Source organism: Bos javanicus, chromosome 27 (genome assembly GCF_032452875.1).
Source record: "Bos javanicus breed banteng chromosome 27, ARS-OSU_banteng_1.0, whole genome shotgun sequence".
Classification (NCBI taxonomy): Eukaryota; Metazoa; Chordata; class Mammalia; order Artiodactyla; family Bovidae; genus Bos; species Bos javanicus.
The window spans coordinates 19,683,272-19,698,599 of record NC_083894.1 but is presented as its reverse complement, the minus strand read 5'-3'; the positions used below and the strand labels follow the sequence as shown (position 1 = coordinate 19,698,599).

The 15,328-nt window shown below is 40.6% G+C and overlaps 1 protein-coding gene and 1 long non-coding RNA gene across 6 annotated transcripts in view; one reads left to right on the top strand and one right to left on the bottom strand.

Annotated features, from left to right (window-relative positions):
- SLC7A2 (solute carrier family 7 member 2) overlaps positions 1-15,328 on the top strand; it is a 71,833-nt gene that overhangs the window by 50,204 nt on the left and 6,301 nt on the right. For 3 of the 4 annotated variants that reach the window (XM_061404301.1, XM_061404303.1, XM_061404302.1), the window contains exons 6-11: positions 1,626-1,848; positions 3,659-3,798; positions 7,379-7,481; positions 9,832-10,037; positions 11,212-11,378; positions 12,339-12,447. In XM_061404301.1, the coding sequence (XP_061260285.1) occupies positions 1,626-1,848; positions 3,659-3,798; positions 7,379-7,481; positions 9,832-10,037; positions 11,212-11,378; positions 12,339-12,447 (948 nt within the window). Of the gene's footprint in view, positions 1-1,625; positions 1,849-3,658; positions 3,799-4,053; positions 4,191-7,378; positions 7,482-9,831; positions 10,038-11,211; positions 11,379-12,338; positions 12,448-15,328 lie in introns of all 4 variants that reach the window. The other variant, XM_061404304.1, reaches the window with a different exon arrangement.
- LOC133239912 (uncharacterized) lies at positions 300-7,444 on the bottom strand. 2 transcript variants are annotated; one of them, XR_009734028.1, is made up of 4 exons: positions 7,357-7,444; positions 4,883-5,019; positions 4,408-4,490; positions 300-891 (listed from the first exon to the last, which is right to left on the bottom strand). It is a non-coding gene; the product is annotated as an uncharacterized LOC133239912 (long non-coding RNA). The 2 variants fall into 2 exon arrangements; XR_009734027.1 differs by lacking the exon at positions 4,883-5,019.

Genomic DNA, 15,328 nt, shown 5'->3' with positions numbered 1-15,328 from the left:
CCCTCAGATGTTATGAGGTTTATCTAAGATATAGTATGGGTGTCCCAAGTGGCTCAGTGGTAAAGAATCCACCTGCCAAGCAGGAGACATGGGTTTGATCCCTGGATCAGTAAGATCCCTTGGAGAAGGAACTGGCAACCCACTCCAGTATTCTTGCCTGGGAAATCTCATGGACAGAGGATCCTGGTGGGTTACAGTCCATGGGGTCCCCAAGATTCAGACACACCTGAGAGACTAAACAATAACAAAACATAATACATTATGAAAAATACTGTGCAAGCTGTCAGCCACTTTATAAATGTTGGTTGTAATCACTGCCTTTAATCTTTGGTCTGGAAGTGCTATCACAATGAGTAACAAATGATGATCATGCTCTTAAATTGTTTCTTCTCTAATAGGACAAAATATATGTGATCGTTCTTTTCTCTTTATTGAGTACAAAAAGTAATCATGTTACAGTCACTCCCTGGTGCTTCTTCTGGGTTCACAGTATTGCAGGGCCTTATAATTGACCATATTTTGGGTATTTCAAATGCCAACTCTTATTAGAAAGATCTCCAAAGTACTATTTTTTTTTGAAACTAAAATTTAATATAAATCAATGCACTGAGTAGAAGTTTGTCTCCATATATATGGGAACCTTCATAATTAAGGGCCTGTAGAATGCCATGTTTAATCTCCACAGATGAATCATTTTCCAAATGGATTAAGACTGCTTTTCTATCTCTAAACATTATGTGGTGCTGGAATAGCATGTTTTTTCTTTCTGGAAGCAGGAAACTGACTTGCAGGATATCTTGCTTTCTCTTCTTGCCTCTGGGCTTTGATCTTTTTATGACAGCTAGGACCCTCAAGAAGAGAGAGAACTTCATGTAGCATAGATGGAGCAAGCTGAGAAAACAGAAAGGACAGAAGCTGAGTAGAATTACTATGAAGCAGAAGAAGAATTCATGTTTTACCTATTCATGTTTTGTTTGTTAAAAAAAAATCTTTATTTTGTATTGAAGTATAGCTGATTAATAAAGTTGTGATAAAAAAAACAACATTGTGATAATTTCAGGGGCACAGCCGAGGGACTTAGCCATACATATCCACATATGCATTCTCCGCACACTCTCCTCCCACCCAGGCTGCCACGTAACACTGAGCAGAGTTCTCTGTGGTATGCAGTGTGTCCCTGTTGGTTATCCATTTTAAATATAGCAGTGTGTACATGTCCATCCCAGGCTCCCTAACTATCCCTGCCCCTGACCCTTCTCCCCTGGCAACCATAAGTTTTTTCTCTAAGCCTGTAAGTCTGTTTCCGGTTTTGTAAATAGTTCATTTGTCACATTTCTTTTTAGATTCTGTATATAAGGGATGGCATATGCTATTTCTCCTTCTCTGTCTGATTTACTTCACTCAGTATGAAAATCTCTAGGTCCATCCATGTCACTACAAGTGGCATTATGTCACTGTTTTTAATACTAAGTAATATTCCATTGTGTATGTATATCACATCTTTTTATCCATTCCTCTGTTGATGGACGTTTAGGTTGCTTCCGTGTCTTGGCTCTTGTAAACAGCGCTGCAATAAACTAGTTGTGTTTTGTTAAATATGCAATCTTTTGTTTATGTCTCCTTAGGTGAGGAAGTCCGGAATCCTCAGAAAGCTATTCCTATTGGAATTGTGACTTCTCTGCTCGTTTGCTTTATGGCCTATTTTGGGGTCTCGGCAGCTTTAACACTGATGATGCCGTACTACCTCCTGGATGAGAAAAGCCCACTTCCTGTGGCCTTTGAGTACGTTGGATGGGGGCCAGCCAAATACGTCGTTGCAGCGGGCTCCCTCTGTGCTTTGTCAACGAGGTACATCGCGCTGTCTTTGGGGCAGGGCTGTGTGGGTTACTGCAGAGGTAGCTGGTGTCCACAGAATTGCTTTTGTATGTTTTAAAAACAATCCTCTTAGAAACATATCATACAACTATATTCTCTGAATTGTTCACCCAGAATTGCTGTATCGAAATCTTAAGTGATAAAATCTTTTCTCCCTGAGCTGTTAAAAGTCAGTTTTTCAAGATAATGATGGTCCAAGCTTCCAAGGATCTATATGGCATTTATGCACATTTATATATTTCATACATATTTGCATATGTATGTATTGTAAAACTTATTGTAAAACTTGACAGTACTTATACTAGTATGTTTCCCTGCTGGCTTTGGTGTTACTTGTAGTGCTGCAGACAACTGAGACCTTATGTGCAGACTTGACAGTTTCTGCTGTTTTTTTAAAATAGTATCAAGTCTGTGTGAGTGAAAACTATATGCTGTGGCATTGTTAAGTGTAAGGTGCTTTTTGTTATGAAACATTGAAACTTTTTGTCTTAGCACTGATCAGAGTGAACTTGGTCTAGAAATAGAAATTACTGTTCTCAAGTTAATGGTGGAGATTTGTATACATCTGTGTCATAAGAATAGTTGAATCTCAGGTATTCAGATTTTCAGTAGCTGCTTATATTAATATTTTATAATTCATTTCTCAAGTTTCCTGAGCTACTCATATTTTAACTTAACATGATCATATTTCACTTGAGTGCTGTACTGTAGAGCACTGTTACAAAGAGAAAATTAATCTCTGCTTGATTACTAATTTTTTGAAGTGAAATTTTTCTAAAATTTCAAAAATAAATTTTAAAAATTAAAAAAAAATTTTAATTGAAAAAATTTAAATTTAAAAAATAAATCTTTTTGTATAATTAATCAGCCTAGCTCTTTTATCCCCCCTCAAAATCCCTTTTGTTTTTTTGTATTAAGCAGCAATTACAAGTTACCTCTTGGATCCTCAGCCATCTGATAATATTAAGGTTTATTCTGAATAGTTTTAAAAATCTGAACTGTAAAGATACTTTGTACCATAGTTTTAAAAGAGAGAAGGCAAAGATTTATTTGTGGCCAAGCTCAACCACGCTTTATTAAAAGATAAAGGAGATGGAGTTTAAAAAGTGTATTTTACTTATTTTCTCTTAAATTGTAAGTTTTTTTTACAACTTAATCATGTATGGAATAATGCAGTCAGTAAACACACAAGTAATTCAAAACAGCTAAAGCAAAAATCATTTTCTTAAACTTCACTCTTACTGATGTTTAATTCAGGCTACTTCTATGTACCAAATTTACAGTGAGTTCATCTTTTTTCCTTTTTCTATCTTGATTATCTCATGCTGAGAATTATTTCAAATTTGATCAAAAAATAATGGTAAAATAATGTAAAAATGTGTAATTATTGAATAAATGAAGTGACTAGATACTATGAAATGAAATTACTTAATCTTTTCTATAATTATATGTCAATTTATAAATTTTCTAAGTTAAAAATGTCTTAATGACATGATTATTTTTTTTAAGTCTTAATTACTTAGTTTTAATTCAGTAGTAATCATGGGCCTGCACAAATTCTTTGCAGCATTGTTTTTAGTCTGATAATTGTGCTGAGCAGATTATCTCTGAGAGTATAATGAATTGCACCATGGTTAATATTTTTAAATACCCAATCATATTACATTTAAAAAATAACAAATAGCTGTGATGCTGAGTTTTATACAATGACTTAATTGCAGCTCTGTGATGTAATCTTGCATGAATGTGTTTGCCATACTGCATGTGTTTGCTTTTTATTCAGTCTTCTTGGATCCATTTTCCCAATGCCTCGTGTAATCTATGCTATGGCGGAGGATGGGTTGCTTTTCAAATGTCTAGCTCAAATCAATTCCAAAACGAAGACACCAATAATTGCTACTTTATCATCGGGTGCAGTGGCAGGTGAGAGAGAGTTGACTTTTATTAAGTAAAGGGGGATCTTTTTTCATCAAGGATTCTGGGAAAAAATGGAAAATTAGGTGGTTTTCTATTTTGACATGTATAAATATCAATAACTTTTCAGTGAATGTTTCCTATTTTGAACCTCTTTTTGGTATAGGTTCTGTACTTTAGTGTGTCCAGTCTTTACCTGTATAGACTTGTCTAGACTAATACTTGTAATAACTCACTTGTGGATTATGGATTTTTCTGTTCTAGTCTTCTGGGTTCCATGTTTCCTTTACCCCGAATTCTGTTTGCCATGGCCCGGGATGGCTTACTGTTTAGATTTCTTGCCAGAGTGAGTAAGAGGCAGTCACCGGTAGCTGCCACACTGACTGCAGGGGTCATTTCTGGTAAGCTCTACAATCATAGGGTTCTTCAGCATTAGGCTTGAGCGTTTATGCTCATGCATGGACTTATACAGTGGGTCTGCTTGCTGTGCATGTAAGTTGAAAACAAAATCACTGATAAATGAGGGTATGAACATTGGGATCACATCTGCAAATGGTGGTGGCAGTGGTCTACTGAAATTTGTAACTGACCCTTTGAGATTTGGTACCGTTTTGTTACCTTAACCTTTGGCGCTTCTAACAAATGTGCAAAGGGTTACAGTGGTTCCTTATCATGTATCAAGTATTCAGTGCTTTTCAGATCTATGAAACAAGCACATAAAATTGTATTATCAACACACAAAACGTTAATTAAAGAATGATTACTTAATCCTTGAATTGTTAATTAAAAATGATTCAATATTTTGTTTGTTATCCAGGATATAAGTTGAATATTGCTAAATGGTCATAGGATTTTTGAAAAGCTAAAGTTTACCCATTCTTAATTAAATATAAGAAATATCAAAGATAATTTATACTTGGCCATTGTTATTACTGCCCTCAGTATGGTGGCTAACCCCACTTCCTGGGCCCATCATAGTTCTCCAAGAGTTACTAATACCTATATTATCATAAACCCCATCAGGAATCTATTTTTCCTTTCAAGAGCTTTGATATTACGTCATGTTTTCAAAAAAACAACTCCAGATGCCTACCATTTGGCATGTCATAATATCCATCAAAATGCTTTTGTCCAGATTCTATTCCACATGAAAAGTTGCAGAGAATTTGCAGATTGAGAGAATGGCCTTAAAGGTGGTGTTGTATAGAGCAAGAGAAGGACTGTACCAAGCTTTAGAGAGAAAATGGTAAACACTCTTAGTAGTATAAATTCAGACCAAAGATGATAATTTTGTCGAGGCTCTGAATTGTTGGGAAATTAGATTACAGAATACTAATGCTTAATTATGTATGAAATAGGATTCTTTCAGAATCTAAGTATTTTCCTAAATAACTGCACTTTATAAAATGTTTTCTAATAAACTTGTCCTTTTATTAAGATGTATGGTGGGAAGTCAAAACACTTATTTTCTCAGTGCTTAAGATTTCTGCCCCCATAAAATGAAGTTTTCACTAGACGATGTAAGGCCCACTTTATGATTAAATATGCATTATGATATTAATGAAAGTTCATAAATCTTGACAAAAGATAACATATTTTATTTACTCCATAAAAGCTTTTATTTTTTCCTATAAAATCTTGCCCATTAATTCTCTATTATATATTCAGAATTTTTAAAAATTTACCCTTCTTCCTTTAGGAGGAATTTAATTTGACAGCATAATAAGATATTGAAATTAATAATTACAAGAAGATAATTATAGCATTTTTAATGCACTAAAACATTACATTTTTGCTATTTTGTAGTCTCACCTCTTGCTTGTTTTTAACTTAGATCAGAGAGCTTGTATGGATAATTTATCATTTTCTTCTGTTTTGGCTTCCTAAAACAGGTTATCTGTGATTCTTACAAGACATTAAAATTGTAATCTAATGTATAGCTATACTAGCAATGGAAATTTTTCAAAATAAGGCATGGGATGTATTTAAAGAAACAGTGTGGGACTTCCCTGGCAGTCCAGTGGTTCAGACTTCGTCTTCCAATCCAGGGAGCACGGGCTTGATCCCCGGTCAGGGAGCTAAGATCCCATATACCTCGGGGCCGAAACACCAAAACATAAAGTGGAAGCAATATTAGTGAAGTTGCTCAGTCGTGTCCGACTCGTTGCAACCCCGTGGACTGTAGCCTATCAGGCTCCTCCGTCCATGGGATTTTCCAGGCAAGAGTGCTGGAGTGGATTTCCATTTCCTTCTCCAGGGGATCTTCCTGACCCCGGGATTGAACCTGGGTCTCCCACATTGCAGGCAGATGCTTTACCGTCTGAGCCACCAGGGAAGCAATATTGTAACACATTCAATAAAGACTTTTTAAATGGTCCACATAAAATATAAAAATAAAAAAAAGGAAAAAAATAATGTGCTATTTTAGACAGGCCACGGCCATATTGGTTTAGCTGGAGCCTTCTTCTACCTGTGGTGCAGGAGACCTGGGTTGGATCCCTGGGTTGCAGATCCCTGGAGAAGGGCATGGCAACCCACTCCAGTATTCTTGCCTGGAGAATCCCATGGACAGAGGAGCCTGTTGGGCTATAGTCCATGGTATCCAAAGAGTCAGACACGACTGAGTGACTAACACGCACACACACCACTTCTACCCAGTGGTTGTAACCTTGCTAAGTTAGCCTGTCTGTTAAAAAAGAGTAATGACCCTATTAGGTTAAACCATGTGAAACTGCTGGGGTTTTATTAAAAACAGTCAAATGCTGATCTATAAAGCTGAACCTAAATGATTGCCCCTGTCTCATAGGACTATTGAATTGAAGATAAATTGAGATCATAAAGATAGAAAGCTTGCTGAGATGTCTGGAGTGCCACATGAGTGGGGTGTGGTGTTCTCTACTTATTATGATAAGGACAACTATTTGGTAAATTCCAGTTAATATCGTCACTATTTTAATGGTTCACCGGAGAAAAAAATTGGAAGCTGCAAGTTAACTATTCAACTGTGTGAAGTATACTTTGCCTCTTAACATTATTAGGGCTTGGAGGTAGCCCCAAATAGTTTAAATTTAGTCAGAGTGTGTGGTTTTAATCAGGATAGAATTTATATTCTATCTGAAGCATAATTTAGTTGGACCTCATCCTGTCTAAGATATAACTCAGAATGCAGATGGAAATTAAATGATTATGTAACATCTATAATGAAAGGTCTTCCATTTGAATTCTTTTATTTTTATTTTTTAAAGGAGCCTGCCAGTATTTCCTGGCAATGTTTTTTCTCCTGAAACATCAAAGGCGAATATTCTGTCATACGGTATTTTCACTCTTTGTCAGGCCAATATTTTTTAAGTAATCAAAGTAGATGTATTTTGTACTTGATAGATCGCTGAGGGGTTTTTAAGTTTTATTAGCAGTGTGTATGACCTAAGGAACATCTTATTAACTATAAGAAACACACTTTCTAAGCTTTACTTGACTTATCATTGGCAATAAAACAAAAAATTTCCCATCACTTATCTCTGACTTGGCATCAGCTGTCTGGAATTTTCTCATGGGCTCTCTTCTTACCCCTCTTTCTTTCCCCCAATAGCTGTGATGGCGTTCCTTTTCGACCTGAAGGCCCTTGTGGACATGATGTCCATTGGGACACTTCTGGCATACTCTCTGGTCGCGGCCTGTGTTCTCATCCTCAGGTGAGTTGTCCTTCTTGCCAACTGAAGGTTCTGAAAGGTGTGTGTCAGTTGAAGCCCGGTAAAGAAAGACAGTTAGGGCTCACTGGCCTTGTTTTCATGGAGTTCGCTGTCTCAGAAGTGAGAGGCCATGGGCACACAAACGTGAATACGAAGCATATTTAGCATACTTGGTCCTTAAGCGAACAAATACAGTTGGTAATTATCAATAGGTTGGCCTAATCTATGTGAACAACAAATTCTCATAATGTATAAAAACACTTCAGAATACTGTATTTTTAGTCCTAGTGATTCAGCTGCTAAGCTCTTAGGCTAAAGATTTAATCTTTATATGTATGGCCGAGTCCCTTTGCTGTTCGCCTGAAACTATCAGAACATTGTTAACTGGCTGTGCTGGTGCTCAGTCACTAAGTCGTGTCCAACTCTTTGGGATCCCATGGACTATAACCCTCCAGATTCTGCTATCCATGGGATATTCCAGGCAAGAATACTGGACTGGGTTGCCATATCCTTCTCCAGGGAATATTCCTGATCCACATCTCCTGCATCAGCAGGCGGACTCTTTTACCACTGACCCACCTGGGAAGCCCTAACCAGCTCTGCCCCAATATAATATAGTGATAGTGAAGTTGCTCAGTCATGTGTAACTCTTGGCAACCCCACGGACTGTAGCCCACCAGGCTCCTCCGTCCATGGGATTTTCCAGGGAAGAGTACTGGAGTGGGGTGCCATTTTCTTCTCCAGGGGATCTTCCCAACCCAGGGATCAAACCTGGATCTCCTGCATTACATGCAGATTCTTTACCGAGCTCCTAGGGAAGCCCCCCAATATAAAATAAAAAGATTTAATCAAAGAAGTACATATAGATATATGCAAAGGATGTTCATGGAAAAGGTAATTTATGATAGTGAAAAAATTGAACTAAGTGAATATCAATAGTATATCAATCAGTTGAGTTGTCTCTCAGTCGTGCCCGACTCTTTGCAGCCCCACGGACTGCGGCACGCCAGGCTTCCCTGTCAATAGTATTAAACAATAAGGTCCTACTGTAGAGCACAGGAAACCATATTCAGTATCCCATAATAAACCATAATGGAAAAGCATATGAAAAAGGATATATATACACATACATAAACTGAAACACTTTGCTGTACACCAAAAACTAACACAGCATTATAAATCAACTATACTTCAGTTAAAAAAAATAGAATAGTTACATAAGAGTACAGTAGACTGTTCTACAGCAAATAAAATTATATTTAATTATATGGAGAGATATATCAGTTTCTGGATGCAAAGCTATATGTAGCATCTGAATTTATTTAACTAACATACATTTGCACACAAAAAATGATTTTTGCAAATATATACACATATTTGCATTTTTAACTGGCTGAATTTGTAATAAAATGCTAACAGTGATTCACACTGAATGTTATGGATTATTTTAATTTTCTTCATGCTTTTGTGCATTTTTTCACAGTGAGCATATTTCTTCTTTAGTTGGGGGACAAATATTACTTTTAAGTTTAAGCAAAAGCTTCTCAGAAGATCCCACTGGGGAGACCAGGGCAGATGTTGGGAGCTAAAGCAGGCTGATATCTTGATACCAGCCAAAGAGGAAGAGGATCTGTAATAAAGGAGAATGGGTAGGAGGTGGCTGACGAGAGAGAGGAAACCAGGGAGGCAGGCTGCAGTGAGACCTTCCAGTACCAAACTGAAGGCTGCATATTATATTACCCTGTGCGTGCATGTGTGCTAAGTCGCTTCAGTCGTGTCTGACTGTTTGTGACCCTATGGACTGTAGCCCACCAGGCTCCTCTGTCCATGGGATTCTACAGGCAAGCATACTGGAGTGGATTGCCGTGCCCTCCTCCAGGGGATCTTCCTGACCCAGGGATCGGAGCTGCATCTCCTGCGGCTCCTACATTGCAGTTGGACTCTTTACTGCTGAGCCACAGGGGAAGCCCATGTTACCTTGTAGCTGATATTTAACCAGGGTTTCTGTTTACAGGGTTGCTGTTTTCATGAACGGCATCTCCTTTGAACATAGATAATTCCAGAGTAATCATTTATCATCACAGGTGCCACACTTTAAAATGTAACTCTCTTCAGCATCTAATATATATAACTTTCTAATCAAGTGGCAATCAGGAAATTCTGAGTTGCTGCAGGTATTTTGCTGAGCACGTGTGTGACTTGGCTCAGCAACCCTGAGGCTGCAGCCACAAGACGTGTGCATTTACTGCACCAGCCGTGAATGGAAATGTCTCCATTAGAGTTTTAGGTGCTTGTTTCATTTGGACCAAGTGTTTGTTTGAGAATAAAGACACACACTTTTACTTGGGAATAGGTACCAGCCCGGCTTATCTTACGAGCAACCCAAGTACTGTTCTGAGAAAGAAGCTCTGGGATCGTGCGCCAACAGAACCTCCAAAAGCAAGTCTCAGGTCACCATGCTGCCAGGACAGGGCTTCAGCCTGCGAACCCTCTTCAACCCCTCGCTTCTGCCTACAAAACAGTCTGCTTCTCTCGTCAGCTTTCTGGTAGGATTCCTGGGTAAGTTCCCTTCACTGTATACCTTATGAAGACCCAGTGGGTGTGTGTGGGTGGAGCAGGATGATGTGAAAGAGGATGAAAGAATATGTTAGCACTGCTCTCAGTCCTGAAATGTTCACCTAGGGGTCACTGGTCATTGAGATCTTCCTTATGTTAGCAGAATAAATCGATGGTATATTGGTAATTGAAGAAGAAAGGAAGAAATTCCCTCGGGCAGGGGTCCCCAGCCTCTGGGATCTAATGCCTGATGATCCGAGGGGGAGCTAATGTAATAATAATAGAGAGAAAGTGCACAGTAACTGTAATACACTTGAATCATCCACAAACCATCCCCTACCATCCATGGAAAAATTGTCTTCAGTGAAACTGGTCTCTGATGCTAGAAAGGTTGGGAACTGCTGCCCTGAGGTGAGAGTGCAGAAGTACAGAATTGGTCCATTTTGTGAGCTTTGAGGGTTCTTCCTGTGGGACGCGAAGTACACCTGCCCGAAACTGAACTGGGACCCAGGGAGCGTGGGAGGCCATACTGCAGATCCTGCTCGCTCACCCACAGTTACATAATCAAGCGTATTTTCAGCAACATTTATTGATGTGCCAGGAACCCTGCTGGGTACTTGGGATGTCAGGAAAGATGGTCCTTCCTCTCACTGGACAGCCTCATTGGTGGCGAGCTAAGGGCAGTACAAGTTTCTCTGAGAGCACATGGGAGGGACCCCTAATTCAGACTTGATGATCAGAGATCGTCTGGGTAGGCAGTGATGCCACTCTCTGAAATAGGAAGAAAAGGTGCAGATCATGTATTATTTGTTTACATGAACAGTGTTTACAACAGCTGAACACAAACAGACTTGTTTTCCCCATTGGAAAAAAAGGGCACTAGCCACCCTGGACAACATTCCATCAGTCCAAGTGATCTCATCTGAGACTGGCAGGAAGGCAGGATGGTAGAGTCCAGAGGGGAGACTGACTCCTAAGGAGGAGACAGTCATGAGTAAGCGAAGCGGGATTCTTAAGTCATGGAAATCAGGCATTTCTTTCCAAAATAGAAATGAAGAATCTTAGTATTTGGCAGAGTAGATATATAAAGAACTTGCTATCAAAGTAGACTTTGAATGAAGGGGTCTGAGTGAAGGTCACGTGCTGGTTTTGTTTCACGAGCATGTCATCTCCGCAGCATTCCTCATCCTGGGCCTGAGTGTTCTGACCACGCACAGCGTCCACACCATCGCCAGACTGGAGGCATGGAGCCTGGCTCTCCTGGTGCTGTTTCTCGCTCTCTGTGTTGCCATCGTGCTCATCATCTGGAGGCAGCCCCAGAATCAGCAGAAAGTAGCCTTTATGGTATGTGTCATGAGGATTCATGATCCTAAATATTATGCATGTTTTCTCTTGTATGTTGGTTTTTGTGATTTGTTTCTTTTTAAAAAAACAAACACACTTTTATGGTGTTAACCAGTGAACAACGGTCCTTTGGGATGTTCCTTTTTGTCTTAAGTGTTCTTTTCAAAAACTTGAATGTGTTCCTAGTACATTATTCTATGTAATAGTAAACAAATTTCTTGTTCAATACTCTAAAACATCAGAAAAATAACTAGAGTATTTTAGAAATTCAGGAAGGTCCCCACACCCAAAGCCCTTCCACTGTGAAGTGAAGTTATTCTGTCCATTTGAACTAAGAGCAGAATTTAGCTTGAAGAGGGCTTCCTGGAAGAATCCCCCTGAGATCCCAAGAGTGGTCAGAGTTCCAGTGGCATGCCTTCTTGATATCAGAATGAAACCACTAAACCCTAAACTAAGCCCTGAAACCTACTGCATCTTGGTGATAACGCAGGTGTTACACAGCGGCTGGATAACCCTCTGTAGCTTTGGGCTGCAGTAAACAGTGGGAAATACGGGGCTCCTTTTAGTAGTCTCTAGACGTTGTTGTTTAGTCACTAAGTCATGTCTGACTCTTTTGCAACCCCATGGACTGTAGCCCGCTGGGCTCCTCTGTCCATGGAATTCTCTAGGCAAGAATACTGGAGTGGGTTGCCATTCCCTTTTCCAGGGGAGTCTTCCCAACCCAGGGATCGAGCCCAGGTCTCCCACATTAAGGTGGATTCTTTACCATTGAGCCACCTGGGAAGCCCATTCTCTAGATAAGTGGTTTTTGTTCAAGCTGTTCTTTTTGTGAGAATATAATCACACTGACACACTGTGACAGTATCTATGTATGTCAAATTAGTTGCCACCATGTCAAAACAATTTGAGGAATGTGTTTTAAAATTTGAGTGTATTTAAGAAGATACTTTCCCTCCTTAGGTTCCATTCTTACCGTTCCTGCCAGCCTTCAGCATCCTGGTGAACATTTACCTAATGGTACAGTTGAGTGCAGACACCTGGATCCGATTTAGCGTCTGGATGGCGCTTGGTGGGTCTTCTCCTGTTTCACTTTCTGAACGTGGGCTCTCTCTTTCCCATGTCGTGTGCTGTTCCAGAGAAATGCGCCCCACCCCCTCCCTAGAAACAAAGCTTTTTTTGGTTTCCTCCTTTCCAAGTTTTAGAATACCTGAATGCCTACATTTCCAGATGTTTTCCAAATACCTTTTTAAAATTCAATTGCTACAGTAACCCTGTAAAACTCTGTACATCCTATTTTTTCTAACTTCTTGAGTAAAAAAAAATGAAGCCCCCCTCACCAAAAATCAAGGGGTCTAATTTGCAAATGGCACCCCTAAAGTCTGATTACAGAGCCAGTTCCTTCCAGAGCACCATTGAATTTCTGGCAACATTTTGAATGAGCTAATTGCAAGAAATTTCTTTTCCCATACCTAAATGTCTTTTATTAGACCCTTGGGGTGGAATTTGACCTTACATACTGTGAGTGAGCTGATTTACATCTACACTGCGTCGGTTTTCATCATGACTTCTTCAGTGTCTTGTGTGAAAGCTGACTTGTAAATTCAGAGTTTAATTGTCATAACTGGTGGCCTGAGGAGTTTGAGAGTTTGTGCCTTTTGATGGTCCTCCCATTGGCATAATGAGTCTCACTCACTTGGGTGTGTGTGTGGGTGTGTGTGTGGGGGGGGGGGGTGTGTGGGGGGGTGTGTGTGTGTGTGTGTGTGTGTGTGTGTGTGTGTTTGCTTTGGCTATAAATTAACTTCATTTAAGTCTCAAGCCACCAACCCCCTTGAGCCAATGGGAGGTTTAACCTAGTCAGTTCTCCCCTCCCCCCACAGCCGCACTAGTTTTGCCCATTTTGGGGGGAGATCTGACACGGTGCCAAGAAATTGGGGTGGATCAAAGGTTATCCATCCACACAGGTTGCACTGGGGCATTCTGTCCCTGCGGCCGCTCCTGGTAGGCAGCTCTGTCTTATCAGGGCCAGGATCCTGATGGGAGCCCCCGGCGACTTGGCTGTGCCCTCCGGAATGAACCACAGAGTCATTCCTTTGGGGTCTCGCCACCTCCCCTGGGGCTGCCAGGAAGCCGAGCCCAAACCCCGGGGCACAGGAAGCAGAACTCCTTCCCTTCCTCAGAGCCCAGAAGACTGTACTCTGGCGGAGAGCTTCCCCACGCTCCTGCCTTTCCTCGAACCACTGCCTCTTTCCTCAGCTGTAGCCCCCTGAAGCTCAGTCGTGTGCTTATCCGTGGTGAAGAGTGGGAACCGCAGAACCAGACTCCCCTGATTCAGTCCTCCCCTGCTGTTTGTTAGCCGTGTCACCTGGGTCATATTCCACCCCTGCTTCTAAGTGCCTCGGTTTCTTTGTGAAATGGTGGCATCGCCACCTTTATTTGAGGACAGAAAGGCTAGCTCTCCAAACCTCTAAGGACATGAGAGGAAATAGAATCCGTTCTAACAACTGCACATGCCAGAATACGCATTGGTGGGCTGCTTCCCATGGTTTACATGGGAAAATTACAATGCATTTCACATCAACCCAAAACTCTCAATCAACTTTTAAAATTATAGCTAAAACACAGCAAAAATGCCTACATATCCTGTGAGAATACTGAAAATCTTCCCCCCTGACCCTCAGTCAGTGTGGTGGTTAATAAACAGTTGCTTTGCATGTAGTTATTCATGCTCTCCTGGTGGCAGTAACGTGTGTAAGGCACACCCATGGCACACAGGGTGTGCGCCTGTGTTGTCACTTTGGTCAGGTCCAACTCTTTGCAGCCCTGTGGCCTATAGCCCACCAGGCCCCTCTGCCCATGGGCTTCTCCAGGTGAGAATACTGGAGTGGGTTGCCATGCCCTCCTCCAGGGGATCTTCCCAACCCAGGGATCAAATCCCAGGTCTCCAGCATCACAGACAGATTCTTTACCCACTAAGCCACCTGGGAAGCCCATTCACACAGGACATGTTTTCCAAAATATCTGACTGTGTCTCCAATAATCCAGCACTTGTATTTGGGGAGTATTTGAGACTTTTCCCCATATATCCTTTTGTTTAAAGTATCGTGTTAACTTTTGAGGAGGTAAATATTTTTTTACATAAACATTTCAAAAATATTTATTGAGAAAAACATGCATGTTCAGTTCAGTTCAGTCTCTCAGTCATGTCCAACTCTGCGACCCCATGAACCACAGCATTCCAGGCCTCCCTGTCCATCACCAACTCCCGCAGTTTACCTAAAGTCATGTCCATTGAGTCGGTGATGCCATCCAACCATCTCATCCTCTGTTGTCCCCTTATCCTCCCACCCTCAATCTTTCCCAGTATCAGGGTCTTTTCAGATGAGTCAGCTCTTGGCATCAAGTAGCCAAAGTATTGGAGTTTCAGCTTCAACATCAGTCCTTCCAATGAACACCCAGGACTGATCTCCTTTAGGATGGACTGGTTGGATCTGCTTGCAGTCCAAGGGACTCTCAAGAGTCTTCTCCAACAAGACAGTTCAAAGCACCAGCTCTTCGGTGTTCAGCTTTCTTCACAGTCCAACTCTCATATCCATACATGACTACTGGAAAAACCATAGCCGTGACTAGATGGACCTTTGTGGACAAAGTAATGTCTCTGCTTTTTAATATGTTGTCTAGTTGGGTCATAACTTTCCTTCCAAGGAGTAAGTATCTTTTAATTTCATGGCTCTAGTCACCATCTGCAGTGATTTTGGAGCCCCCAAAAATAAAGTCAGCCACTGTTTCCCCATCTATTTGCCATGAAGTGATGAGACCGGATGCCATGATCTTAGTTTTCTGAATGTTGAGCTTTAAGCCAACTTTTTCACTCTCATCTTTCACTTTCATCAAGAGACTCTTTACTTCTTCACTTTCTGCCATAAGGGTGGTGTCATCTGCATATCTGAGGT